The sequence below is a fragment of the Tachysurus vachellii genome, chromosome 15 (genome assembly GCF_030014155.1).
Source record: "Tachysurus vachellii isolate PV-2020 chromosome 15, HZAU_Pvac_v1, whole genome shotgun sequence".
In the NCBI taxonomy this organism is placed as follows: domain Eukaryota; kingdom Metazoa; phylum Chordata; class Actinopteri; order Siluriformes; family Bagridae; genus Tachysurus; species Tachysurus vachellii.
This window is the reverse complement of record NC_083474.1, coordinates 7,467,944-7,495,862: the sequence shown is the minus strand read 5'-3', so window position 1 is coordinate 7,495,862 and position 27,919 is coordinate 7,467,944. Positions and strand designations below refer to the sequence as shown.

The 27,919-nt window shown below is 36.7% G+C and overlaps 2 protein-coding genes across 2 annotated transcripts; both read right to left on the bottom strand.

The window, feature by feature from the left end:
• Positions 1-313: 313 nt before the first annotated feature.
• On the bottom strand, positions 314-14,463 carry gkup (glucuronokinase with putative uridyl pyrophosphorylase). Its single transcript, XM_060888415.1, has 23 exons — positions 14,329-14,463; positions 12,320-12,426; positions 12,196-12,240; positions 11,936-12,089; positions 11,756-11,827; positions 11,435-11,523; positions 10,526-10,682; positions 10,270-10,347; positions 10,030-10,121; positions 9,840-9,945; positions 9,680-9,759; positions 9,497-9,565; positions 6,808-6,868; positions 6,692-6,708; positions 6,453-6,510; positions 6,272-6,364; positions 6,134-6,194; positions 4,851-4,964; positions 4,707-4,764; positions 3,266-3,334; positions 3,102-3,165; positions 2,103-2,174; positions 314-1,854 (listed from the first exon to the last, which is right to left on the bottom strand). The coding sequence occupies exons 1-23, from the start codon at positions 14,383-14,385 to the stop codon at positions 1,783-1,785; spliced, it is 1,845 nt and encodes a 614-aa protein (XP_060744398.1). The 5' UTR covers positions 14,386-14,463; the 3' UTR covers positions 314-1,782.
• Positions 14,464-16,562: 2,099 nt separating this feature from the next.
• On the bottom strand, positions 16,563-24,187 carry arcn1b (archain 1b). Its single transcript, XM_060888023.1, has 10 exons — positions 24,023-24,187; positions 22,051-22,314; positions 21,753-21,932; positions 20,888-21,087; positions 20,599-20,763; positions 20,348-20,513; positions 19,887-20,034; positions 19,660-19,768; positions 18,032-18,236; positions 16,563-17,943 (listed from the first exon to the last, which is right to left on the bottom strand). Exons 1-10 carry the CDS (start codon positions 24,023-24,025, stop codon positions 17,854-17,856), a joined length of 1,530 nt encoding a protein of 509 aa, XP_060744006.1. The 5' UTR covers positions 24,026-24,187; the 3' UTR covers positions 16,563-17,853.
• Between the last annotated feature and the right edge of the window lie 3,732 nt (positions 24,188-27,919).

The window sequence follows — 27,919 nt, the reverse complement described above, 5'->3', positions numbered from 1 at the left end:
AGCCCAACACCATCTACTACAGAACTAACACCACACGGTGGCGTACTAGCTCGGTGTATTATTTAGTACAGCAGTATGCAGTATGCCAAGTACCGAGGCAGTTTGGACATTCTGTTAGCAGTAAAATACATCACATTAAGCAGACACACTTATCCAGAGTGACTTACATTTTTATTTCAATTTATACAACTGAGCAATTGATGTTTATGAGCCTTTCTCAGGGGCACAGCACTGGCAGCTTGGTGGAGAGGGGATTCGATCTCATGACCTTCTGGTCAGTAATCCAAGTGGAAAAAATAGCCTGGAACTCACCTTGTTTTATTGAAAAGTTTTATTTCAAATGTGTAAGATTCAAAACGTTGGATTTTTGTATCACAATTACATATTTGAGTCCACAAATCTAATTTGGTTGTAATCTTGACATGTAACATTTTCAATCTTGATGTATTTCATATACATATACATCAATACCAATACCCATTTTATATACCCTGGACCACTTGTATCACATCCTTAAGTATTATTAAAAATAAGTGTAGGGTGACAGTGAACAGTAAGTTTCAGTTTATATGAGTGATTTCCAGAATTAGCAAGTCATTTGTGTCACGCTGATTTAGAAATATTTAGACATCTATTTTCTATATATTTTGCCTGACCCAGTCAATTATTATTATTATTATTATTATTATTATTATTATTATTATTATTATTATTATTAATATTAATAATAATAATAAAATCCCTTACGTTTTTTTTTTTTTTTTTGCATATAGGTGAGAAGAAATAAATTGGAAGTAACTGATTTGAGCTAAATCTATGTGTATAGAAAAATGACCAATATACTTATATACTTGCCACCTACTTTAATGTAACCACAGACAGTGAAGTGACTTCGTTTCTGCTCTCTCAGCCTATTTTCACGAGTTACGAAGCATTTATCAAGCATTTTCCTAGCATTGTGTATTTATGCATTAATTCCTATCAAATATTTGAAATATTCTACAAGCCAGATGTTCAACAAATAGGTGCATCACTTCAATTTCCTGAAGATCTTGAAGCTCTGTTACCTAATTTATAAACTCTTATCTACCTTTTGTATGTTTGTATGTTTGCTAAATATTACCATCATGTTATTTGATCCGGCAAAAAATACACAGTACATTAAACTATCAGAATAGACACATGATCAAAAGCAAATAACTACCGTGACTTGAATTTCTTTGTCTTGAAAGCATTTTAAATAAAAAATGAATTACATCATCATTATAATTATTATTGTATCCTCCGTCATTCCATGCTGTAATAACATTTTCATTAAATTATGGGACTGGTTCAAGCTTCACATGATTTTCACATAAAATCTGCACTTACAACCATATGTGCAACTACACTGTGATTTTTAGTAATATATATATTTTTAAAAAATCCTATTTACATACAGAATACATTACACTCTCTCAACATTTTGGTTAAGAGTTTGAGGCCATTATTGTACTGAGACACAGGGACAGGAAGGGTGTACAATGCTGGCATTGATAGCACTTTAAATAGACAATTGTTTGTGCTGCGTGAAAAACACAGCAACAGGAGCACAATGACTCTTATATGTGGCCAGGGTTACACTGTCCACATGCCACAGTCAACACCGTAGTCTGTAATGATAACCTCTTACAAGAGGTTATTCTCTCTTAAATCTGGATAACGTCTGAGTGTTTGGCACAGAAATGCAATCTAATTTGTAATACTGTATGTTGTCAAAAATAATTCCTTCTACACAACACATTACAATGGACTATGGGGCACAACTAGGCAGAAAACATAGCCAGCCTCCTGGAATGCTCTCTTCATCTCCACCTAATGGTGCGACAAGCAAACCATCATAATGTTTGTGTATAAAATATTTCACGCACTAGATTTTATAAACACATTTTCAACACATTTATTGTTTATTTACTACACATATATTAGCACTGCTTTAAGGAATCGTATAGGCTTTATCAATATTTTAATTATAGTTTTTATGACACATTTTACTTCTCAAAAAAGAACATAGTCATATATATGAAATATTGTACAGAAAGAAAGAAAGAAAGAAAGTTTACCAAACGTTCAGAATCCATACACAGGCCCACCACAGCACCACCACTACCAGGTAATTTCACAGCAGAGCCAAACTGTATGCGCATACAAAAGACAAGAAAACATTCAAAGCAGGATTTATCTTCAATAAATATGTCAAATTTATTTAAGCTAGGTTTGGTTTTTACCCCAAATACAGGTATATAGACATGACATCTTCCCTGTTAATTTAGTTCCTTTTCACAAGAATATCTATGCTTATATATATATATTATGTGGCCCAAGATTTTATCCAAACTGACAGGATACAGCAAAGCAGATGAGGGTTATCATTTGCTGGTTGGTAGTGTGACGAACCAATAGCCAACGGATAGCCCAAAGACTCAACTACAGTACAACTACAGTACCATTATATATGGCTGTAATGACAATAAAAGCTTCTTGACTTGACTTGATGACCATTCAGGTTTCCGAAGAGGGTAGAACAATTATGTGCACCGATTTACATCCTTGACTAGTATTATAAAAGGCAAGGCATGGTGATGCCTGTGGTTTAGTTCACAGTAGTTTAGTACAAATGGAAAACATCAAGGCTAATTTTAAACCAAAAGCATTAACCATACAGTTTCCTGTGCTAAATAGTGTAGCTTTTTAAACCATTTGGAAACTGCATGAACGAAGCACACACTCTGTTTTTAAGATTGCTGCAAGGTTCAAGAAATGACATTCCTGTCATTTCTTCATGTTTTCGACCCAAGAACAACAAAAGCACTGTAGACACATTCTTCATTCTACTTTGTCATTCCAAGCTTTTTTTTTTTTCATTATTGGGTTCTATGTTGTTTACTCTGTTGGAGAGATGCCATTGCCATTCATTATGTAATCTGACACGCCCACACAGAGATGGAGTTTTGTAGCTTTTAGCTAGAATTTAATTAAAGTAAGGTCTTAGCTCACATTAAAATAGTGGGTTTAAAAACTTCACAAAATCTATGAAAATCTACATCCTCGTCATGCTTTACCTGTCTTGCCATTTGTACCATTTGAAGATTTCCTGTTCCCAAACAGGCGTCAGTGTAAATAGACCTGCAGGGGAAAAAATGGAAAGCTTTAATTTGTAGTTCAAAATGCATTTCACACTATATCATGAGTGGGAATGGTTAGATGTACGTGTGAACGATCTTACCGTCTCAGTTCAAAGTTTTCATCCATAAGCTGGGCCAGTCTTGGCCAGTCCTTGGATTCAAAAGCTTCCCTGCATAAAAAAAAAAATCATCTTGTAACAAAGCAATTTGTTCCTTTATTAATAAGCAATAATTCCTTTGTTTATTTTCAGTAACTGCGTTATTCTGATCTGTAGCTTATCCCAGAAACACTTGGTGCAAGGCAGGGATACACCCTGGATGGGACGTCTCTCTATTTCAAGACATTATTTAGTGCTGTCATTGCCCGCGCATCAGCTAAAATTATTGCTATGAACAGTGGATGTGAATTGTATATTGAAATATATTTTTGGAAAATAAATGCATATCTCTAATGACTTTTTAAAGTAGATAAAACAGAAGACGAAAACAAAAGTGTGTTTATTTTACAAGCAGCCAGGGGAAGACTATGATGATTGAGCAGAGATATAGTTAGAAGAGAATTCTGTTTTTAATCATAGTTAATGAAAAATAAAGAATGATTTTAGATAGACTATATGACCAAAGGTTTGTGGACACTTGACCATCAAACCCACATGCGGTTCTTCCCCAAACATTGGCCACCAAGTTTTAAACCCACAATTGCATATAATGATGCTGTATGCTGTAGCATTAGAATTTCCCTTCACTAAAACTAAGAAACCCAAACCTGTCCCAGCATGAAAATTCACCTGTGCACAGACAAGATCCATTAAGACATGCTGAATGCATTAAGACAAGGTTGGAGTGAAAGAACTCAAGAACACTGAACACCTTTGGGATGAACTGGAACACATGCAGAACCCCAGGACTCTCTCCTAGCCCAAATTCATTAACTGACCTCATTAATGCTTTAACTTTTGGTCAGATGTCCATACATTTTTGACCATATATCTATATAACTCTAGATACACTATAAGCTATACTGTATAAAACTTGCTATATATACACCTTTATCTATTTATTTGTATGGCCTTTTTTTACAGCGTAAATCCAAACACTATTAAATGGGGAACTATTTGTAATTTTTTTGTCCTTAATTCTAGCCACTTAAGCTACATATCTATACTCATACCAGTGTATTTCAAAATCTTTCCTGTTTGTATTAAAATGAAGCACAGCTACAGCTTTATAGTGTGATGCTGCTTGTCAGATTTTTGCCAGAACAGCAGGCTGAGATGGTTTATGAATAAAGTGCAGTCGTGCCATGCTGCTATTTACATGCAGGTTATGTTTCGTTCTATATATTATTTGTTATTCCCACACCCCACACTTAATCATACACACTCCTTCACACCTAGGATCAGTGCATCTACATCTTAGGGAGGTGGGAGGAAACAAGAAAACACACTTAAATGGTTTGTGACATGGCAACATGATCTATGAGTGGGATGATTAACAATATCTAAACTAATGGTCTAAATGTAGATAAGAATTTGAACAAACCGGGCCTGGTCTGTAAGTTTGGCAAAGCGTTTCATGGCATCTAATACTTCAGGTTCACCTAGTCAAAGACAACAGGGACATAAAGAGATGATCAAGAAAGCTATGTCAATATCACAAGAGTTTGTGTTTGCTCAGTGTACTTACCCTTCAGCCAGCGCTCTCTAACATTGCTGTGAATGCGGCCTGAGTCACTTGGATCCCTCAGGTAAGCTAACCAAAACGTGGGAAGACTGGTCATATCCATAGAGATGTACTCCCCTAAATATACAGATAGGATCAAGCTCCAGATATGTGAAGTCTTAGACTGGGTATAATGCACACAAACATTTCATTATGTGATTATGAAAATATATGAAGCTTTCTTTTGCACACACTCAAGTTTGTACACATAAATATAGGCATGTTTTTCCTCACTTATTTAACTTTTATACTTGGTTATAATCATTAAAGATTACATTATACATTGTTCTAATTGTGTAATGAGTAAATAAATAATAATTATTAAAAAAAAAAAAAAAAATGAAAATTCAATCTTTGGTACTTTGGGAATCACAAAATTCATGATGAAGATTACAGACCTTTCTTTGTAAATTCCTATTCAGGTATAAAATATTTAGATTTGCAGTGTATGTAGTAAACAAAACTAAAAACATTCAATCATTCATCTTTAGTAGTTTCCATGGTGGATAGTGAGTGTAGGGACAAATAGGGAAAGGTGAGAACAAAACCTGGACAGGACCAATGACTTGTGTAGTGTCATGTGCATATCGTCGCTGTCGGGCGGAAACCTCGTATGTCCAAATTTGGTCAATTTCATATTTTTTCACATATCGATGCTATTGGTCAGTCCCCACGTGGGTCTGTTACTTTTACAAGTTATTAACCAACTAAAAAAGTCGTGAAAATAGCTTGAGCGCAAATCTCATAACTCCATTGGACACTTCAACTGTCCACCTCTTCTTCACTCCGTGGGAGAGCTTCGCGGCATATTTCTCCTCAAGAAGAGTCGCAACGAATCAACACGTCTTCTGAGGTAAATGTCTTCAAAACACTGGGCTCAAAGAAAAAAAAATCTTGACCCCCACTAGTTCTGGTGCTCGTCTGAGGACAGGAATTTAGCGCAAGACAATCCACTGCAACGCGGACTAAACCCTGTGCACTGCAGATAAGGTACAGTGTTTTTTTCATTTCCTGAAAAATAACGGTTTTGGAGATATGAGGATTCCACCCGACAGCGACGATATACATTCACACCTGAGAGAAAAGGAGCATAGCCAATCCACCTAATGCAACCTATACTGAATAAAACCACATTTCTGAACTATATATTGCCAAACTATGCCACTCTCCAAAGAGATATCTAATCTGTGATCATTAAAATACATTTAGTAATAAGCAGTACAAAGAAATGTTTTTAGAATCAGTACCATAACCTTGCTTGTCCATTATCTGCTTGTTAAAGTCCATGTACACCAAACCCTCATACACCTGCAAGAGCATCACGATACAATAAAGTAAGAAAAAGAGTTAACACTAAAGAATTTACTGAGTGATGCAAGACTAACCTGTACCACTCTGTCCTGCAACCCGGCTGTGATAAAGAGCTCGTCCGTCTCTACATTCAGGATAAAGTCGGCTCGGATTGGTTTGGGTAGATCCTAACAACAGACACTATTATTATTATTTCAGTTAAATCTGCATGATTTTAAGATTAAAGATTTGTACGCGGAAAAATGGTGTACTTACATCTTCAGTGAGGTTGTAAAATTTCATTAGGCACTTCAAGGTAGCAGACACAATTGCACTTCAGATAAAACACAACAAGTAAGAAATCCGGTAAAATTACAGAGCGTAAATGTAAGTATTAATGTACAAGCAGCGTACTAGGTCTTATTCTTCGATGCAAATACAACTGAGGATTAATGACTTTATTTTAATGAATTTATTGTAAAATATCCAAAAACTCTTTGGTGAAGAATACCTACCTACTGCCAGCTAGGCCCTGGAAGTGACCAGAAACATGCATTACTGTACATAAGCAACATAGAAAGCAATACACTGAAAGATCTGTAGAGAACAATGCAGAATTATTTGAACTCACCACCTGCCGTGGAATGTTGGTATCATACTTTAGAGTGAAATTCTGCTTGGTAAGAGCGATGCTGTCCGGATAATAAGGAGATCAAGATATCAGTTATATTCTTTTTTAAATTTATTTATTAAGAATTTCTTTAAGATGTTCTTTGGGTTACATCAAAGAACAACAAGAAACCTAGATTCTACATCTTAAGGTCATTTTATAAATAAACCATAAGCCAAGCCCTTTAAATGAGACCAATATTTGTATTTGTACACTTGGGCCAATACACAATTCCAATGCATTAGCATTCCTGTTTCGAACGACTATAAACATATTCATTTTTGAAGCTAATAATAATAATAATAATAATAATACATTTTATTTTTAGTCACCTTTCAAGTCACTCAAGGTCACCATACAAATTCAAACAGGTAATAAATGATAAAATAACAGAAAAGAACAATAAAACAATATTAAAAAAAAACAGTTATCTAAGACAATCATTTAAGGCGATTTAAAGGTGGGGTCTCCGTTGTTTGAAAGCCAATGTTGACATTTGAAATCACCAAAACAAACACGCCCCTAACCCAAATGGGTCCCACCCCTGTTTTGATAGCTCCGCCCCACACATACACCAGACAAGTATAACCAAAGTATAACCCAGACAAGTATTATAGCGGAACCTGTTGGGGCAGCTGACTGAGGGGATATTTTTTTATCAATAAATGAACTCAATGAGTAATACTATGGTAATACAAATGTGTTTTTGTAGTACTGTGTGTTGTACCGTGAAAGGTTTAGCTCCGTTTCACGCGGAAGACGTTCAGTTCTCTCCAGCGCTGGAAAGCTGAATCTATATTAACACGGTCCTACTTCTTGCCTTATCGTAAGCCTTTCTTCGCTTTCTTTCTTTTTTTATCCTCCATGTAAATGTTAAAACCGCTTTCTGCTAATGTCACACATGCGCACTGAACACTCTCTCCGCCCATATTGACAAGACACGCCCCTTTCTGCTCATTGGCTACACGTTAGTTTTTTATTTTGTTGTTTGGCGTCCCAACACAGGCATTAAAGCATTTCTCAAACGGAAACCCCACCTTTAAACAAGCAGGGGGGTTTAATGAGGAGCCTTGATGAGGAAGAGCGCAGAGAACAGGAGAGAGGGCGCGTAGAACTGTATAATATCTGAAAGGTTTGGTGGAGCAATGTTATAAAGGGCTTTAAAGGTGAAGAGAAGAATCTTAAATCTATACGGTGTTTAAGAGGGAGCCAGTGGAGTTGTTGAAGGGAGTAATTTAATACACATGTAGATTCACTAATTGAAATATACTCCACCAGTAAAATGGGTTCCTGTACATGTAGGAAATAAAATAGCAGACACAATTGCAAAGGTTTTAACAAGGAAAGTTGACATCCAAGAGAATGGCTAGGGGATGAGCATGACATAGAAGGGCCTATTTTTAGGCTGTATACTAAAGGTCACAAAGTTACGACTTTGACTGCTTTTTTTACTGAAAAAAAAAGAAAAGAATGGAAATTTTACTAAATTTCTAAACTAAACTGTACTGAAGAAATAAGCTAACTGGTTGTAACACAGGAGAAAGCTATTCATGGATGTATAGTAGATTGTTTAGTTCTGGATTTGAATAATAGGCGCTTAGATAAACGGATGTTTTTCCAACACTTTTTTTTTTCGGCAGTTCCAGACGATTGCTGTAGAAGCTGAACACACAGCGTCAGCTAAAGTAGGTAGTCTGGCTTCAGACATATTACTGGTAAGATTCAACACTGAATGCAGCATAAAACAAACACAAGGAGGAAGATGTAGTTTAATGTTTGCTGCAAAAATGGCATGGAAGTGAAGTAGGTTCGGTGAAAAGGTGTCACATTCTGTTTGAGTACAGGCACACTCAGAAAGGCAAAAAGAAAAAGAAACAGAAAGCAAAACGGCAGAAAGAAATCGATGAGGAACACCACATAACGATAGGACACCAATGAATCAATGAGGAACACCACATAACGATAGGACACCAATGAATCAATGAGGAACACCACATAACGATAGGACACCAATGAATCAATGAGGAACACCACATAACGATAGGACACCAATGAATCAATGAGGAACGCCACATAACAATAACAATAAGTTCCCATAACATTCGATACATAGATCATTAAGCCTGGTCTGGTGCTCTTTTACTTACAGTATAATGGTGTCAGTGAGATTGTGTTCATTTATGTAAGAGTTTCATTCTGTATGCAAACTTGCAGAAGATTGTAAACAAACAGCAACACACCAGCAGCCTGTTCAATCTATGATTTGGCAAAAAAAAATAAAAAATAGCAGACTTAGATAATGGTCTTAGATAATGTGCATGATGTTCCCACGTGTATGAAATTGACTTTTTAATCACTGACAACTAGATGAAATTCTCTGCAAATCTGTTACAGAATCTGATCGATTTCATACCCAGACAATGTCGATTTTGCAAAGCAAAGGACTGTTTTGTAAGTTACAACCTAAATGCATGGTTTGCCATTATGTTTAATTAATACAATTTTAACAAATCGGTAAAAAAAAAAAAGGCTTCAGCCCTTCTGGAAAAGTCTATTAAATACTTAAATCTCTTGTATCAGTAAGTAATGGCAGGTGTTTATGATACTACCCCGCTTCCATTTTTGAGATGTGTGACATGAAGTGTCTTACCCTTGATTTGAGCAGAACTGATAAAACTTCTTACAGGTGGCCTGTAACAGTCTTAGACCTCCCAAATACCTGGCCAAAGGGAACATGAGCCAATGTTGAACCACAACCATTTCATACAGGATATATTGCCTGCACACATAGCAAACAGAGACGGGAAGTACTACTGGAAATAAAAGAACAAACCCCTCTTTGTGGCTGATGCGAAACAGATCCTGTAGGCTGCCGAACTCAGTGGGATCGTTCAGAGGATGAGGAAGGAGGACCTAAAAAACAAACAGGTTATAGGAGTTCAAAGGAAATCAGGCTATGTCTTCTTAGAATTTATAAAGTTTATATAATTTACCAGAGATTGGCTTTCTATCAGTGTCACTTCGGCCCAGAAATTAGAGATGGTCATGGCGATGGTTTTGCCATGGAAGCCGTCAGAGGGATTTCCCATAAGCCCTACCCTGTGGAAGGGCAAACGGTGATAAAGCAGGACTGAAAAGATTCCAGCTAGACCGTGTGTGTGTGTGTGTGTGTGTATCACCAACCTGGCATAAGAGCGGAATGTTATAGGTTTGGCTGGAAGCTCTTGCTGTTTAGTTGTGTAGTGTGCAAGCCATTTTGTGTAGTCAGAAAGACCCTGTAATGTAAGAGAAATATAATTATCTTTGGATTAATATGATTATTATGGCAACTATTAGCACTAATACAAACAGTTTGTTTTTTAAAATGCACCTAATTAACTGAAAAACAGACGTCAAGGCTATGCATTTTAATCACAAACTCACAACTTGTCCGATTAACTGGAACCCTGTCGGTAGCTTCATTCCATACACAGGTAATTGTTCTTCATTTATAAGCCATTCCTAAGAACCGGTACATGAATAGAACAAGCAGTGTCAGCTGCAAATAATCCAATAAGGTAAACCTAAATGTCATAGTAATTAATTGTTGTGTTTCTCAAGTTCTCAGCACTTTGAGGTTGTTGTTGCAGTTTTTTTTTCTTTTTCTTTTTTTTGCTTAAAAATGAAGCAATGCACTGACCCACAACCTGCCAAAAGTCCTGTATTCCACATCCGGCTGCTTGAGAAGGAAGTCTGAGAGGTAAGATAGTGTCTCTTTTCGGAGGCAGTAGAAGACCACGCTGGCCAGACGAGATGCTGTGACACCCTCTTGTGGCTTCTCAAGGAAACGCTGGATCCTAAAAAATATATGATCCAGTTACAACAGTGACGTGACATACGGCTAAGTACGGTGACCCATACTCAGAATTCGTTCTCTGCATTTAACCCATCCAAAGTGCACACACACAGCAGTGAACACACACACCGTGAACACACACCCGGAGCAGTGGGCAGCCATTTATGCTGCGGCGCCCGGGGAGCAGTTGGGGGGGTTCGGTGCCTTGCTCAAGGGCACCTCAGTCGTGGCCGGCCCGAGAACCGAGCCCACAAACTTCGGGTTACGAGCCAGACTCTCTAACCATTAGGCCACGACTGCCCCCGTTTTAGCATATCCCAGTCTATTATGAGCCTGGGGTCAGAGCGCAGGGTCAGCCATCGTGCGGCGCCCCTGGAGCAGGTGAGGTTAAGGGCCTTGCTCAAGGATGTCTTAGCAGCTTGTGGGCTTGATCCCCGACCTTCTGATCAGGAACCCAGTGCCTAGACCGCTGGACCATCACGTCCTTGTACAATGTAGTAAAAGATGTGCCATCTGCATATCCAGACTAAACTCCTACACTGGAATTACTTAAAGCATATTAATATATAATGAGAGTCTTACTCTAAATCTGCAAAAGGTTGCCTATAATAATATAATAATAAAAAGTATATTACACTACAAGAACAGACACCTGATGAATGTTATTAACCAAAGTGTCTGATGATACCATATTTTCTTTCAAATCGTATGGTTGCAACTTCCTGTAAACAGTTATAGACTTATAACCCTTACCTATGAGTATCTGGACATACTTCTACAATGCCTCTGGTGTAACATTTCTCCCCTTCTTCAAGCTCATAATATATAGCCAACTCTCCAGACTGAAAAATGAATCACAAGTGTGATTAACTGAGCCGTTCAGTTGTGAAATACTCTCTACATGTCTAAAAAGTAACTGCAGGTGAAACTGCAGCAAAAAAGAATAAGTTAATAACATTATCATTAACTTGATAAAATACTGGTTTCGAAATTGGTCACTATATTATATCAACAGCTTGTCATGTTACTCCATTGTTATTGCTCATAATTTGCCTAAGCAGCAGTTGTTCTTACCTTAGACCGAAAAAAACTAATAACTTGAGCGATGTCAAAGTTTTGATCAGAACATAGCATGTCTCCTGCAATCTAGAACCACAAAACCACACTAAAAAGTTACAAGCACAACATGCTTTGAAAAATAAAGGAAAATACTCAATGCTGTAATTGTAAAAGTAAATTGAGTCCATGCCATACCACCATGATGTCGTCTTGAAGATGACGGCTTCGGATGGCCAGCTCCAAGTCAGCGACGGCCCCAAGCCGGTCCTCCAAAGTGGTGCTACCATCATTCACCACATTCTCCACTGGGAAGTCATTGGCAGTTGCCCAACGCTCATAATGTTTGTACCTTCAATGTTTTAAAGAGTCTTTTATAAAAACTACCTCAATATAACAAGCAACTTAAACTGAAAAAAATGATTTAATACCAGGACAAATGATAAAAATGTACTTACTTGTCTGCATTTGTGACTAAATAGACTTCACTAAAGAGTTGTCGCCTGTAAAACACGAGATAGATTAAATAGCAGACAGAAACGTCTTTTCAAAATAATAACAATTAAATTTGAAGTAACGTACATGTTGACGGTTTCCCACCAGAAATCTAGGATTTTCTTCCCCCCAACACCAGGTAGCAATGCTTTTGGGACTCCAGCTAGATGTGTGTACAAGCCTGTGACATCATTCTGCAAAAAAGAGAAAAAAAGGTAAACAGGATCCTAAACTGCCTCTTGACCCACGATCACCCCAACACATTATCAGCTCAAGTAATGTTTCTTAGATGAATGTTTGTTCAGCAGATGGATCAAGTCAACATAATTGTACACCTCATTAGCAGAACTTTTTGCAGGGTCATCTGAGGTGTTTTCATTTTTTGCTTTTGAATAACACACTGATGAAGCACGTCCAAAATTCACATCTAATTATACTAGAAAAATAAATACCCCAGACTTGCAGACTTTGCGGCTGATAAATGTTTCCTGGTCCTCTCGATTCCCAGATTTCTGTATTCCTGTATCATTTGTGCCAATTGCACGATTCAAATCACTGACATTAGTCAGAGACTGATTCAAATGAGGAAGCTAAGGTCAGATTTGATGACCATAAAACTTTTTTTCCAACCTACAGTGATGCAGAAGCTAAACAATATTGTTGCCAGCTCACGGTTCCAGGATTCTTGGTTCGATTCTTGAGCTTGGATGAGTGTCTGGAAAGAGTTTCACATATTGTCCATGTGTTAAATGCCCAGTGATTGACAGGTACATTCCCACCTTGTGTCCAGTTTTTTCCACGATAGATTCCAGATACACTACGAGCCTGACCAGGACAAAAGTGGTTACTGTAGATAAATATCCAGAGTATCCAGAGCACATTGGAATAACCCAGATGAGGGTGTGATCCTCTAATATTGCATCAGGGAGTTATTTTAACGCTATAGAGACATTTAAAATTCAATTCAAATTGAATTGCAGGGCGTTTTTAACAATGGGCATCGTCACAAAGCAGCTTTTAGTGAAATATACAGATAATGAATTTTGAATTTAAATTTATTCCTAATGAGCAAGCCAGAGGCAAGGAAAAGTCTAAGTTTTACAGAGCAAACAGAACAATGATACATCACATGCTACTTGTGCAGAAGAGGAAAAAAAGAAGACAAGTACAAAGCTATGCCTACTTGCTTGTGTCTTTAGGAATAATTTACCTCTACAACTCTATCTATTTATACCATCTATCTGGCTCCTGAGAGAGCACAATGTGCTTCTCGTACTCTTTATATATCTCTGTATAACACAGGCATGTGAAACAAAGCAAAGTGTGTCCAAATCTTCAAGAATTAGAAAGAGTGAGGCTTCTAGAAACTTTCTAGGAGTGTAAGTTAAGCTAAAAGTGCTTATTTGGTATAGTCTAATTTTATATATATATTATAGTCTAATGCTATATATATATATATATATATATATATATATATATATATATATATATATATATATGTGTGTGTATATATATATATATTCATTCATTCATTCATCTTCTACCACTTATCCGAACTACCTCGGGTCACGGGGAGCCTGTGCCTATATCAGGCGTCATCGGGCATCAAGGCAGGATACACCCTGGACGGAGTGCCAACCCATCACAGGGCACACACACTTTCTCATTCACTCACGCAATCACACACTAATGCAGTCACACACTACGGACAATTTTCCAGAGATGTCAATCAACCTACCATGCATGTCTTTGGACCGGGGAGGAAACCGGAGTACACACGTGCTAAACACTAAGCCACCGTGCCCCGCTGTAGGGGAACTTTGGACTAGAAATGTCCTGGGACAAAGTGTTACTGATAATATATATATATATATATATATGTACAAAATATACAATATATATATATATATTTTTTTTTTGTATCAGTAACACTTTGTCCCAGGACATTTCTAGTCCAAAGTTCCCCTGTAAAGTAAATGTCCTCCTATGGGACATGCAGTGAAGTAAATGAGGTGTTCAGTAGGTTTATATGGGTGCAAAGAAAAACATGCCACTAAATGTTAAACATTTATATGATAAAGACTGTAGCTCTGTACCTTAATCTGCGTCTCTAAAAGAGTACCGTGACCTGCAACAAGTAAAATGCAAATCATTATAACGCCTGTTGTTTTCTGTTTACAACAGAGTTTAACTGTAAGATGTTCAGAAAGAGTACATAGATCAGTGTTACAACCCGGAAGTGGGCGTGTCTTTACGTGTCTTAAAGCTACAGCGTCCCCCAAAATAGTTCTCTTTTTACAACCACGGTGATTCTCAAGTCAAGCAGCTGTTTTATTTAATTAGTTATTATATTTCTTATAGTTATCTGCTGCGGATATAAATAGGGTGCCAGGTCATGTATTAATGCATGTAAAACTAGACTTGTAAAGTTTTGGCTTGTCGGTATTCCCAAAGGCCGGTATGCTGGGGTGCCAATACTTTTGGAGGTGAGCGGATACGAGCATGTGACGTCACCCGAATACCCTTGACGCAATTCCCCTCGTTGTGCTGAGTGTTTTGATATGTCACGTGTCCATTTTGTGGTCTTTATTTTTATTTCGGGGGCTGCACGTGACGTCACGTGACGACATCCGAATACCCATGACGCAGTTCCCCTCGTTGTGCTAAGTGTTTTGATACGTCACATGTCAATGTTGTGAAAAGTTTTTTGAGTTTGCATATTTTGGGGGCGGGGCTTGGCCAATCGATACAATCGATTTAAACCTTTGTCACCCTAAAGAAGCTGGCCGAGTTTGGTTTAGATAGCTCGAAAGCTTGCTGAGTTATAAACCTCTAAAGTTTATAATGGGTGTCTTTGGCAAAAAAAGGCCAATTTGAGTACACACGGTACCGTAAGTACCGGTACTTGGATCACTTAATAGCAACAAATGTCAGACCAGGGTGTACAACATATCCGATTATGCGTGTGGCTCAAAAGAGTTCCTCTTGATACATTTTTTTAAGAAGAATAAGCAAAACAAAATGTTGACTCTTCTACAAGCCAACGTAATAAGTCCAATACGATCAAAGATCATTAGATTTTTAAGGTATTAATAAATAATGATGTCCTTTTCCTATAGTCCCAAATAATATACGGACCTATTTCTAATAACCCACATTTTGTCTTTATTAAATTATTATAACGTGACAGTATTAATAGATTCAAAATATTCAGAGATGATTCACTTTCATGCATCTGCTATAGTTTCTGATTTGATTCAGTTGAATGACAAATATTATTTGTTCCATGTCAAATATGTGTTTCAATATTTGGAACATTGTTTTTTAATGATTAAATATTGTTTAGAGAATGTATTTAAATATGAATTCATTTATTATTTCAATATTATTTAATTATGTAAAAAATAATTTCACATGAAGGGATTCTTACAGTTTGTATATTTCTTAAACCATTACACACAAAAAAAGTGCAAAGTAAACCAAGACCTTGTGATGATACAGTGCATGAAATTTTTCTTTATTTATTTGAGACTAATTTAACTTTACCACGTGTTACGGTAAATGTGAAGTGGACTTGTGAGTTAACCGTGAGTTCATTATATTTAACTGAGTAAGAAAGATGTCAGTAAAAGTATCTATGATAATACTAAAAAAATGTTCTATTCTTTTTAATACCGTTCACTTTTATATAAAAGTGCTAGAAGATGCCAAACTACATGTGGTCTTTGAGGACAACAACCCCCAGTCTGTATATTTATAATCACACCCTTCAGTGTCACCCAAATGAGGAGGTGGTTCACTTTTGAGTCTGGTTCCTCTCAAGGTTTCTTCCTCTTCCATGTAAAGGAGTTTTTCCTCATCACCACAGTCACCTCAGGCTTTTTCATTTGGGGATAAATACAAAAACATTTAAATACAAGTCTAATATTATATCTTTTGTATAATCTCTATACTTTGTATATGTCTCTAACCTTTGTTTGAAGATGGTCAGGACAAGTTGCAAATATTAGTAAGAGAAGTGAAAAAGAGGGATTTAAAAAAAAAAAAAAAGTGTATAATAAAATGACTAGTAATTGTGAGCTCCAGAACCTGATAACCTACCCAAGTAATGATGAAATGATGGGGCTGTTTAATAATAATTGTCAAATTTGTTGTAAATATTAAGTACTTAAATGACGTCCTGATAAATCAGATACATTACAATTTCCTAGAAAATGCAAAAATGTTATAGTTTGGGTTTTTAAAAAAAAAAAAAAAAAAATGCAATTGTATATAACGGTTCATTCATCAAGTAAGCACTTTTTAAGGACAACTAATGAAACACCTCACATTCATATTCAAGCAATATGCTTTAATATCAAAACAAGAAATTGTAAGCTGGAATGTTATCATTTTCATATTTCCATTGGATATTAAAATAACCCCCTCAAAAACATCCGACAAGTTGTTTTTTTTTTTTTTCGGGAAGATACAAAAATGATATCGATGAGAAAATATTTTCCACTCAAGAAAAATCAATACATATCAGAGGACTTCTACTGTTTTGGTATTAAATCAGGCTGAAGAAAACATATGATACATTGGGAATTCCTAATATTGATGTATGTTAGTATTGTTGGATAATATTGATGGATTTAAGTGCTGATTTAAATTTCTTAAAATCTTACAAATCATCAAATTTCACTTAAATTCTGAATTTGACTTTCAAATTTAGAGCAAAGAGTGAACATATTTTTCCCAGCGCAAGTGAATTTAACAGATTTGAGATTGAAAATGACAGGTTACAAGAAGGACCATGTCAGTGTTTTCGTCCAGAGTGTCAAAGACATTTAAAATACTCTTCAGAAAAGGTAGCAGCTATCGGCACAGAAGAAACCATTTCGATCGGATGCAGTTTCTGCCTTTACGTTAATTGCTACAGATTTATGTGACTGATGTATTATTGTGAAAAACAAAGAATAAAGGTGGAAATTTGATGCAGGAAGAGAATTTGTTTAAAAAGCAAACAGAAAACAAGATTTTGTCCTAGATGGGAGTTCTATGCATTGATAAATAAAATGGTAAGAAGTTTGTCGAAAAAAAAAAAGGAAAAAAATAACTGCCATCTCAATTATAGAACACAGTGAAAAGCTATTTATATTTCAACACAGAGCCAACATCAGTTCATTATGAATGAGCCAAGAATCAAAAAAATCTAACTTCCTGTTCTTCTTTCATTCGTTTTGGGTGGAAAAGTCATTACTCAAGAACGATATTTAAGAATGTGTGGCTCTGTGAGGTTACAATATAGAAAATATATTATACTAGGGCAACTCTCAAGCTGCTCCTATAATTTATTTGAGGGGTCGTGAAGACTCAATGATCCAGATTCATGGTGTGATGATAACAGTGTCCTCGGCTTCAAGTCACAAAGCTCGAGGTCCGTCCGTTTTTTTTGTTACAATGTGGTTCGTTTACCTCTTAGATTAATTTTATATAAACATATATAACTTCCTTTGCCATACAAACAAATACACAAATGCTGCACGCCACTGGGAGAGACTTGGACATTCTGGTTGTACTGTGTCCGAACTGTTACACAGGTAGGCAGGCAGGCTAGAAACATTTCGTTTTAAAAGTCTTTAGAGTATCTCATACTTGTCGACAACAAAGGAAGTCTCGGTGGAGAATTTCACCGGGCTGTCCCCGTCTACATGGGTCACTTTGGCCACCTATAATAACAGGGAATAGATTTGTTTTTCATGATTTATTAAAAAGTAATAAGTATCACACAACAGCACCATAAACACTACGACTCACCAGAATGTTGGAATAGTTGCGTTTAGACACGAATGAGACGTTCAATGGGAAAAAGTCGTTTGGCCTCCCGGCTATGCTGAACTCCATACTTCCGCTCTTGTTGTTTTCATCAATGACAGGCAGAGACCATTCAAGGATGTTTTTCCTGCTGTCATGGCGATACTCGCCATCGAGATCTCCAACAACAGGGGCACCGACTCCTGCCCTGCAGATTTGTGATGAATGGTGTAAGGAAGGGGTGAAAAAAAAAAGAAAGCCAGGACACACTGTTGTAGTTAAAGAATTCATACTAGTTAAAGGTGGGGTCTCCGTTGTTTGAGAAATGCTTCAGAAAACTGAGTCGGGCTGACAAACAAAACAAAAACAAAACAAACGTGTAGCCAATGGGCAGAAAGGGGCGGGTCTTGTCAATATGGGCAGAGAGAGTGTTCAGTGCGCATGTGTGACATTAGCAGAAAGCGGTTTTAACATTGACATGGAGGATAAAAACAAAGAAAGAAAGTGAAGAAAGGCTTACGATAAGGCAAGAAGTAGGACGTGTTAATATAGGATCAGCTTTCCAGCGCTGGAGAGAACTGAAGGAGCAGGAAGTTGGTCACATATTCACAGATTGGAGTTTCCCGAGTCAATAACTCCTGAGCTAAACGCTGTTACTACACAAACACCTCTTTTCTATCGTAGTAATGTAGAGAGGCAGCTACAACCGTGTTTTGTGTAGTAACAGCGTTTAGCTCAGGAGTTATTGACTCTGGAAATTCAATTTTACTTAAGACGCAGAGGCGCTTTTTTCCTTCTCGATAGGTGAGTAACGTTGGTTTTGCTTTGTTACGCAGAACTAATATATGCCGTCCTTTGCTTGATTATACCTGTGTGTCATTTTTGCTTGTTTGTTTATCTGCAATCGTATTGTTCTTCCCTTCAGCTATGATAGACACATTTCTTTCCATTAGTTGCCTGGGTTACATATGTATGTGTGGGCGGAGCCATCAATACAGGAGTGGGACCCATTTGTGTTAGGGGCGTGTTTGTTTAGGTGATTTCAAATGTCAACATTGGTTTTCAAACAACGGAGACCCCACCTTTAAGATGTGGCCTGATACAAAGCATAGCTTGTTATCATATAAGGTTTTCCTTACATCTGTTTATCTTATATTACTGCAGTTTGGGAGCACTAACAGTTTTAGAGTATTTTAAAAGTGCATCTCCGTTTTAGTTTAGAATTAATGAGAACATCTCACCATATCAACTGTTAAAGTCTGTCCCTGTGGAGTGTTTCAACAACCTTCTGACAAATCAAAACTGATCATTCACCAGCCATGTGAGAGATTCACATCATACAAGAAAAATCCATACATTTCTTATTCACATTTTGCATCTGCTTACTTTTCTCCCCAGTTTACTTTGTGACTGTCAACCAGCCATCTGTCTCCTATCACAGGACAGGACACTTGAAGCCAACCACTTTTTTCGTGCTACTACATAAGGCAGTTTAACATGTGCTATCTGCCCGCTTTCTCATACATGAGCTCACAGATACCCACGATTGGCTAGAGAAAGTGTACGACAAAGCAAAATCTTTTCTGCTGTGCCACTTGGAGAGCTTTGGATGTGCTTTAATAGAAACTTACGGCACAGGGATGGTGATGACTAAATCGTTGAGTTCGAGGCCCTCCTCCTGGAGCTCATACTCAATGTTGACGTCGCAGCTGCTGCCACTTTCTGAAGGCCAGCAGTTTACTACAGATAAAATATTAACCGCATTAATAGGCAAGTCGTGAACATACGTTTTGGGATGCATTTATAGATAAAGTACTAATTCAAAACTAATTCATGTAGTAATTCAAAAGGAACATACTGGTTAAAGGGATGAGGGACTCATCTGTGGTCTGTAGCCTCCACTTCAGGACACCCACATCGTTGTTGAGGGGAAAAGACTTTTCTGGGTTTTTCAGTCCAATCACAGAGTCAGCAGTGAACAGCTTCTTATCTACATTAGGATGGGTCTAGAACAATACACACACACACATGAACATTCATATGTATATATACATACATAGTTTGACTTGATTTTTCACAGATAAATGTTTTAAACCCTGTAGGCATTGTACTCAAGCCAAAAAAAGAGAATATACAATAAAACATCCAAGACAAAGCAATATGTTGGCATATTTTTTTTTTCTCCCCAAACCCCTGCTCACTACAGAAATAACTTTGCAGACACTCTTGACCAAGGATTCTCAAGCGTTTTGCATCCAGAGATGCCTTTAATGGCAAAATAAACGTCATGCCATTTGAAACACCAAAATACGAAATTACCTGCAGTTGCACGCCTTTCTTGTCATTGTTGTTAATTTGCAAGCGGATGCGGCTGTATTTGTCATCCGAGACTCTCAGCGTGATAATACCCAAGATCTCCATGTTCTGCAGCCCACCGTCCCGTCCACAGGTCAGAGATATCTTCTCCTCTATCTTCAGATGTACACTGAAATGTATGAGTACTAAATGAGCCATAAATCTAAAATAAGCTTAATGATCATGCAGAATTATGGTTAGACAATAAACTATACCATTCTGTGTTCACTGGAGGCTGGAGAACTTTAGATACATCTGAAGCTTTCTTTCCTGCACTGGGCATGATAATATTTTCTCCCTCCGACTTGAGTTTGTCTACAAAATTGTCAATCTCCTTTCCTTTGGCACCCAGCTTCAGGGCTTTACTAGGACCACTTGCTCTGGAGACACAAGCATTAACAAGACACAATCACATTAATTCTGATCAAAAAAGTAAGTTTGAGCAAGAAAGAAATGTGCTGTTATGTAGTCATGCCTTTTGCCTGTAAATAGCAGTACACATACCTAACTGATACAGGAACTGATTTAGGCTTCTCTGGTTCCATCATCGAGTCTGTGATGATGGTAGCCGAGCTGCTCATTGCTGAATTTCCAAAGCCTCCAAAACCTGGTGCCTTTTTGCCGGCACGCTCTGCGTCCCGTCTTGCCTGCTGCAGCTCTTTAGCCTTTCGCCTCATCTCTGCGTTTGCTTCTCGTTCTTGGGTCTGGTGTGAGGAGAATAATGATAAATATCAGATACAGATAAATCAGTAGCCCTTTTCTCCCCAGAAAATAAATAAACTTAATAATAAAAAATAAATTAAAAAAAATAAAAAAAGAGGAAAAAACAGATTTCATGTTGGAGCTGTTTCTAATTATTAAATTTGTGTTCCAAGTGGCTGATTGATTCGGTCCAATATCCAGAGGAGAAACATGAATGCCAAATGACATTTCTAAAATAAAAGTTTACATCTGGTAAAATTAAATTCATTGTGCTTAACAGTGGTCTCAGTGCTGGAACGACATTAACTACATTCTGAACTTCGCCACATACACCGACCGTGATGAGAATTGTCTGAAGGACGGAAGAAACAAGTATGTGCGAATAAAGAAGAAACTGAGCAAAATAAAAGCTGCCACATAACTGTTAGCACAACATGCATAATAAAATCATCTGGTCACTAAATTTACCAAGAGAGAGACAAAATCTAATATAATCTGTGTTAATGTACCTAATCAGTTAACTAATTATGCAAGTTATTCTAACCAAGTGAATTAGGTTTTTGGTCCCTTCCCCAAAAAATAAACATGGGACTGCGTAACACCGTTGTTAGAGACAACACACTGAGAAGGATTATTATGTCCTAATAAGCAAGCAAAGCCACCTCACCTCTCTGACTGCACGGAAGACCTTCTCCTCGTGCGAGTCCATTTCAGTGAAGGTTCGGATCTGGGCCAGGTTAACATTTTCCCTGTATCCCAAAGCGACAATTTCATCGAAAGCAAATATAAGATCGAAGCAGTGTTCAGAGATCTCACTCTCCTCCAGCACACGGCAGTACTCAGGGATCTGAAAAATAATCACAGACATGATTATATTCACTGCAAGCCCACACTGAATGGAATACAATTAAGGGCAAAAGAGAGCGAGAGAGAGAGAAAAATAAAAGCAGAAAATCGTTTCATACCACACGAGAGAAGAGCCGCAGCGTCTCCAAGTCCTCCAGAATGTTGCTGTTCTTTGTGGTGACGAGAACCATGTAAAGTTTCTCTAACGGTTGGTAGACGTAGCGCACGCTGTCTGTCTCTACAAAGGTGTGCTGCTTTCCCGTGGTCATCAGTTTAGGAAAGGCAGCCAGGAGACCCTCGATGCGAGTGCGTGTCATCTCCACAAACTGCCGTGATACTATGGCTTTTCCTGTCTTGGTGCATACTGCAGCTGCCAAGAGCACCTCAAAAAAATAAAGAAAAAAAAAATTCATACACGCATGAATAAATACACTATTAGACAAGATCTATTGAAGTTCTTCAGTCCTAATCTTCTGATCTGACTCTTGTATAACTTTTTTTAATGATAAAAATAAATAAACAAATAAATAGCTAGCTATCTCAGACACTTTACATTTCTAATGTCAACAACAGGCATTTTAATTACACGCCATAGAAAATAAAAAAACTGAAAAGCTTATAACATAAAACGTTCTGGCCAAAGTCTCAACGATGCTTAATGATCATTTCCGACTATTTTCATGCTACTGATGTTTATCAGTAATTCCTTTTCTCCCGGCAACAGTTTATTGTTCTCGGTCTTCAGATGATTTACATCTACATATTAATTCACTGTTACAGAGCCAGACTTTGAAATTTATATAAATATTTTAATCTTAATTTTTTTAGTACAAAACTATGTTGTAATGTGCACTTACCACAGACAGGAGTAGTTATTTTTTTAAAAATTATATACACTAAAAAAACACAAACTTAGATTGTGGAAATATAATTAAAAATGAATAAGAAAAAAGAAAAACAATTAAAAATGAAGTTGATGATTATCCTAAAACAGCAGTCTTCAAGCGTTTTATGGCATCTTTTTATAAGTTGTAAACAATTACAATGGTTTTTTTTTTAGCACAAATTAAAAGTTTAAAAAAAAAATCGAACGTATTAAAAAGTCTGTGTTAACGTACACAAGTTTCTGATTTTTTTTTTACTTTTTACTTCATTAAAATATACAATTCATCAACACCTTATATAGAAAATTCATCAACGCCTTCTGACCAATCAGATTTGAGTATTCAAAAGCGCCCTGCTAAAAAATAAACAAACAAATAATGTCTAAACATTAATAAAAAATAAATAAATAAATAAATAAATAAAAAACACAATTATGGCTAACAATAAAACAACCAATCTGAGAAAAATCCATTAATTATATTAAGTAAACGAGATGTTCAATTTAGTACATGTTCATGATCTCCTGCCTGGTATTTATTAATACATTTTTAATTAAAATAAATCCTTCATGTATGCCAACAGGTTAAGTTTCAGTTTTAATGAACGTCTCATAAAAGGCTTTTTTACAGTGTGATGGTGTGTGTTTTTGTGTGTACCTGAGCATTCTAAGTGTCAATAAACTTGATCTGAATATAAATATCTACGTACTGAATATGTATCAGTGTCATTTACATGACTTTTAGCTACAGCTGGCTAAATCACCACAGCTTCTTATAAATCATTTGTCACTCTTTAAACACAGAAAGTCATATATTTTACATTAACATACAACGATATACAGCTTTATATATTTAAGCGGTTAAAATAACGATAACTATTTACGCTTAAAATGACAAATATTGCATTTTCTTACCTAAGCTAACTACATTAGCAACCGAGCTACGAACAGCTAGCTAACGTTACCCGATATTGACGTATGACTAGCTCGCTATGACATCCGGCTAATTCCTTTATTTTGTTTATTATTTCTTGACGTAACGTGCTGGAGGAAATTGTTTATTAAAATACTAGTGTATATAGTGTAAGACTGAATAGTTGTGTCAGTTGCGCAGTCTGCTGTCAGGAGTTAACTGGCTCTGTGTTAGCATCAAGCTAACTCACTAACTCTGTTCCGCTTTATAGCTACAGATAAAACTACTAACTTACCATTTTGGATCCGTCTTAAGGTGCTTAATTCAGCAGTCAAGGTACCCAATAGCTTCAGTAAAAACAATAAACGCCTGGTTAATAAAACACGGTCTTTGTTAATTTCTTGTGCGGTTCAAGCAGTCTGACTTGCAGCGGTACAAAAAAGCAGAGCCACGTCTCCAACCGGAAAAAGTTCCATTCTAAAACAGGTTTCTAAGAGGAGCTGAAGCTGCAAACAAAACAGCGCCTCCGTGTGGACAGGAGACACAATATTCCTACAGCGAATTAGGAACGCTAGAGGATTTGAGCTCTGAAGCTGTTCTGGTGGCCAGTGTTGCCAGATTGGGCGGGTTCCCGCACAATTGGGCTCCTTTTGGTCACGTCCAACCGGAAAAAAATGCATTGGGCGGGTCTTTAAAATTTGGACTGGTTTTTGATGCAACAGGCGGGTTTTTATTTTTGACTATAAACAGTATTCTTTATTATTTTTAAATGAAAACGCACTATAAAATAAATTATATAATGTAGGATGACGGGGGGCACGGTGGCTTAGTGGCTTAGCACGTTCGCCTCACACCTCCAGGGTCGGGGTTCGATTCCACCTTGTGTGTGTGGAGTTTGCATGTTCTCCTTGTGCCTCGGGGGTTTCCTCCGGGTACTCCGGTTTCCTCCCCCAGTCCAAAGACATGCATGGTAGGTTGACTGGCATCTCTGGAAAAATTGTCCCTAGTGTGTGAGTGCGTGAGTGAATGAGAGTGTGTGTGTGCCCTGTGATGGGTTGGCACTCCGTCCAGGGTGTATCCTGCCTTGATGCCCAATGACGCCTGAGATAGGCACAGGCTCCCCATGACCCGAGGTAGTTCGGATAAGCGGTAGAAGATGAATGAATGTAGGATGACGTTTAAATTAGGTATGGTTTAGGTTAGTCAATAAGGTTCAGGGGAATCCTGTCCAATCACATTTACATTTACAGCATTTAGCAGACACCCTTATCCAGAGTGACTTACAACTGAGCAACTGAGGGTTAAGGGCCTTGCTCAGGGGCCCAGCAGTGGCAGCTTGGTGGACCTGGGGTTCAAACCCATGACCTTCCGATCAGTAGCCCAACACCTTAACCACTGAGCTACCACATCCCCACATGTGGTACCACAATCAGACCTCAAGCTTGATTGGCGGGTTGTTGTAAGCTAATTCGTTATATCGTCAAAACTGCATTATCTTCATCAGTGATCATCATTCATCATCATCATCATCATCATGCCAAAGTGGGGTAAATATAAAAAGTCCTACAGAAAGAAATGGGAGAGCGACCCGTCTTTAAAAACATGGATTACAACATTCAAACCTCCATAAACCATAAAACCTGAGATTTGACTCAACGATCTATTAATCAAACTGGTTGTGACTGTACAAAGTTGGTCCTATTATTAAATAGTTCTAGAATTGTTCTATAATAAAGACGTTTTCATCAGTTCTGTGGGGATATTATCTACGTTAACTTCATATTAAAAGATAAGCGTGTTTATGCTATTAGCCTACAGTTTTATTTTGATGTACAATTCTGATGTTTGATCATTTCTGAAACGTAATACAGGGTTCCCACACGTCCTGGAAAACCTGGAAATCCTGGAAAATTAATGACTAATGTTCCAGTCCTGGAAAACACATGGAAAATGAGAGAAAACATAAATTGTCTTGGAAAAAATCTTGTTGTCCTGGAAAATGTACAAATGGTACAACAGTTTACAACTGGTCGAAACAATTAACGTTAGTAAAAGAAAGCGGTCTGTTCAGGGACGCTGAGTTTTTGTTATGCTGTTTAATCTCGCTGTGACAGATGACGCTGTCTTGTGTTGGCGGTTTCAGGTGCCAGGAATGGTTTAAGTGCTTGAATGTTTTCAGCAAATGGTGACGGGTAAGCAGGTTATATTAACCTTGTTAATCTGAATATCATGTGCAAGGGGAATGCACAGCAAACTAAAGCATGCATGACGGCATTGGCCTGAGAAAGGAAAGGGTATTAATATGTGCGGTCTTTTTATTTTATAAAGGTTGATATTTCATTCACATGACAAATTGTCTTTAAAAGTATAGTTAAGTAATAGCCATAAAGTGTACGTTGTTTTTAAGACTTCTGGAGAGAAGAACATATTACTTTAGGCCGTGAATCTGTGATCCTTGTCTTTTTTTGCTAAATTTGAAATGTCCTGGAAAAGTCCTGGAAAATGATCTCTGAAAAAGAATGGGAACCCTGTAATAGCTGATATAGTGTCGAGTGACGATTCAGTGTATCATTCAGTCATTATTTTATTTAAAATGAAAAGAAGGAAAAAACGAGAATTCATGTTGATTCGCCCAGTGGTCTATAAGTTAAATAATAATAATAATTTTAATAATAATAATATGAAAAAACAATTAGTTGGTAATTAAGCACCAATTTGTAAGTAGCCTACTAATGCAAAAAGAAAAGTATAATGAAATGATTCGAGAATTGGCCTATTAGAAAAGAACTGTAGTTCTGACAATAGTAGCACAAGAACAATAAAAAATGTTGTCCCCTTCTGAGGTTTCCGATGTAGACCTTGTGTTGTATTAAAATTATTATTTATATTTAAAAAAAAAAAAAAAAAGATGCACTGGATATACTTGGGGCGAGCCTGATGCTCTCCAATGTGCGATTTGTTAGTCTGGTTGTTTAATAAGAAAAAAAAATTGTGTTTTTATTCTATAACAGTTTTAATAACAGTATGTATTTTGGGCTGGTATTTTTTGAAATGTGCGGGTTTTAAGCTGTAGTTGGGCTGGAAATCTTTAGTCCAATCTGGCAACACTGCTGGTGGCCCAACAACCTCTCAGTTTATATATGATGTATATAATACATATGTGTGAATAAATTTGATATATATTTGAATTTGAATCAATAAAACCAAATATTTGCATAAGAAATTCACAAAACAATACTGTAAAAATAAAAAGAATAAAAGTATAATACCGAGTATGCTAATCTGTATGCTAGTTGTGGAAAGCTTTTAAATATGTAAATTAGCTTAAAATATTTCAGAAAAAAATAATTTAAAAAAATTAATTGCATTTGGTTTGTACATTTTATATAATATTTACTGTGGATGTAAACAAATATTAATTTATTAATCAGGTTAAACACTGCGTGTTTATGGTGGCCTTTCTGTCAGAAATTATATATATATAATAAAGAATGATGCACAACAAACGTACACATTAACATATTTAAATGTAATTCAATTATCGGATAAGCGGTAGAAGATGAATGAATATTATATATAATTCATATTATTTAATTAATAATTGAATTACATTTAAATATGTTAATGTGTACGTTTGTTGTGCATCATTCTTTATTGAATGGTCTACAATATTAACAGTCTTTCAGAAAGTCATAATATCATAATTATGAAATACTGTTTGAAAGACATTATTTTTACTAGCAGCAGTACTGTGAACTTTTCTGATCTTTCTCTAAAGTGACAAACCTATAAACCAAAAGATAAAATAATATTAGGTGCCTTTTTGTCTCATTCATTCCCACCCCACCCTTTCTATTTTATTTATCGGCATCAGAATCTTTCTGTCATATGCTTCTAGAACACAAAACACAGGGATGTACTAGGATGGAGACTCGCCTCCACTCTCTACCTTTCTAAACAAAGCCTCTACTCTCTCTACCTTTCATGATATAATAATTTACACTAAACTTCCTGAAAACGCCCTTGCCACATATCCATGTTTGTCCTGTAAGGAAATGCATTTTCTTGTAATTGACAGCTAATCAGGTCTTAAGGGCTTCACACAAGTTAAATATAAAGCAATTTATCCATTCTTACTGCCGTGTAATATAATGGAAAAACTATAGAAATTTAAATTATAATAAGTTTCATT